This window comes from Brassica oleracea, chromosome C1, assembly GCF_000695525.1.
Source record: "Brassica oleracea var. oleracea cultivar TO1000 chromosome C1, BOL, whole genome shotgun sequence".
NCBI classification, from domain to species: domain Eukaryota; kingdom Viridiplantae; phylum Streptophyta; class Magnoliopsida; order Brassicales; family Brassicaceae; genus Brassica; species Brassica oleracea.
Genome location: NC_027748.1, coordinates 19,866,244 through 19,868,164, shown reverse-complemented (window position 1 = coordinate 19,868,164; position 1,921 = coordinate 19,866,244). Strand labels below are relative to the sequence as shown.

Sequence of the window (1,921 nt, the reverse complement as noted above, 5' to 3'; positions counted from 1 at the left end):
CATGGCCTAATCTTTCATGTCATATATTAAAAGACTCAACCAAATAAGCAATTGGCTCTTTCTTATTCATTGAAACTTTTGGAGCTACAACTTTCGGAGGGACTGTCAATACATTCAACTTGACAAGTCTACCCTTAACATACCCCTTTCCCAAATACATCTCATTCTTCCTAATCATGAGCTTGTCCGCCTCAAAACTTGTGGCAAATCCATTTTTGCTGAGCAAGGTTCCCGAGACCAGGTTCTTCCTCAAGTCAGGCACATGCTTCACATTCGTCAGAGTGACCTCATGTCCAGATGTCATCTTCAAAATCACATATTACCGCGTCCTTCAATCTTGGAGACTGCAGTGTTTCCCATCCTGAGCTTCTCCTGAGTCTCGCTGGTTGAACTTGGAGCAAGAGTAGCTAAGACACCACTTGAAGAAGGTTACAAGGTCTTGCGTAAGGGGGAGTTTGAAGATACTCTATTTGGCGACTTCAGGCTCTATAGAAGGATGGTTGGGAAGTTGATCTATCTCACAATTACAAGACCGGATATTTGTTTTGCTGTGAATCAAGTTAGTCAGCATATGCAAGCACCTAAGGTTTATCATTGGAACATGGTGGAAAAGATCATGAGGTACCAAAGCGAGGCTCCTGGTCAAGGTTTTTGGATGGGATGCAACAAGAACACATAGATTGTGGGATATTGTGACGCAGATTGGGTTGGTGATAGAGTGGACAGGAGGTCTACTACAAGATATTGCACATTCATTCGAGGCAATCTAGTTACTTGGAAGAGCAAGAAGCAGAAAGTGGTGTCTTGTTCAAGTATTGAGGCAGAATATAGAGCAATGAGAAAGCTGACTAGTGAACTCATCTGGATCAGGAACCTACTGAGAGACTTAGGCGTGGAGACAACAACACCAATCACCATGCATTGTGATAACCAGGCAGCCATTCATATAGCTTCAAACTCAGTGTTTCTTTAGAGGAAAAAGCATATTGAAGTGGATTGTCACAAGGTGAGACAAGCTGTGGAGCAAAAGATCATTCTACCTTGCTACACTAGGAGTGAAGATCAGCTAGCTGATATCTTCACCAAAGGAGCAAACACCCAAGTCTGTGAGTTCATCCATCCAAGATTGGGGCTCATAGACTTGTCCAGATCACGATCTCCTTAGCCATGAAACATCTACTCTTTTTCCTTTGTGTGTTTTCGTCCCACTGGGATTTTCACGCAAAGGTTTTAATGAAGGATGTGTTCATGGTTTCCAAGCTCAACCATGATGTATGGTTAAGCTTGAGGGGGAGTATTGACAAAGGATATGAAAGAGATAAGAGGAAGAGAAAAGCTGGACTTGAAAAACAAAGCTGAACTTGAGAAACAAGGTTAAAGAGCTGAACTTGAGAAATAAGGTTAAAGAGCTGGACTTGAAAAACAAAGTCATATGTCATTGATAGCAAGGAGGCAAGTTTAAAGAAAGAGGAAACCGTTAGAGATATTATGGGACAAGAGGGATGATTAAAATAAACAAATTCACATGTTCCTTTTATGCTCCCAACCGTTGAAAACAACTCACTTTCACTCCCTGGATCAAAACACGATTCTTTACTCATTTCCATTAACTTATTGTTTCTGTACTTAGACAATAGATTAGTTTAATAGTTTCTGAAACAAGAATACTTACTTTTAAATACTTGTAATATGTTTCACATTTAGATAAAGGGAAACACTTCCTTCTTTACTCTTACTTCTCTTTCTCACGATTTATATATCTCTCTCTTGTTCTTACACTTTATCTCACTTGTTCTTCGTTTACTTTCAATTTAGAGGTAATTTAGTAATTAATTAGACCTGTGAGTTTACGTGTAGAGTTAGTGAAGGGTTTGTGATTGGTTAGTAGACGAGGTTCTAGGACTTGTGTCAGTTGTGATCA

At 39.8% G+C, this 1,921-nt stretch overlaps 1 protein-coding gene across 1 annotated transcript; it reads left to right on the top strand.

The window, feature by feature from the left end:
- The first annotated feature begins 496 nt into the window (after window positions 1-496).
- Window positions 497-973, top strand: LOC106334296 (uncharacterized mitochondrial protein AtMg00810-like). Its single transcript, XM_013772608.1, has 2 exons — window positions 497-647; window positions 702-973. Exons 1-2 carry the CDS (start codon window positions 497-499, stop codon window positions 971-973), a joined length of 423 nt encoding a protein of 140 aa, XP_013628062.1.
- The last annotated feature ends 948 nt before the right edge of the window (window positions 974-1,921 follow it).

What these genes read in the sequence shown, in the direction of transcription:
- LOC106334296 (XM_013772608.1), top strand. Translation starts at nt 497, where the DNA reads ATGGTTGGGAAGTTGATCTATCTCACAATTACAAGACCGGATATTTGT. An exon ending in AAGCGAGGCTCCTGGTCAAG is followed by an intron (nt 648 to 701) that starts GTTTTTGGATGG and finishes ATTGTGACGCAG; the next exon opens with ATTGGGTTGGTGATAGAGTG.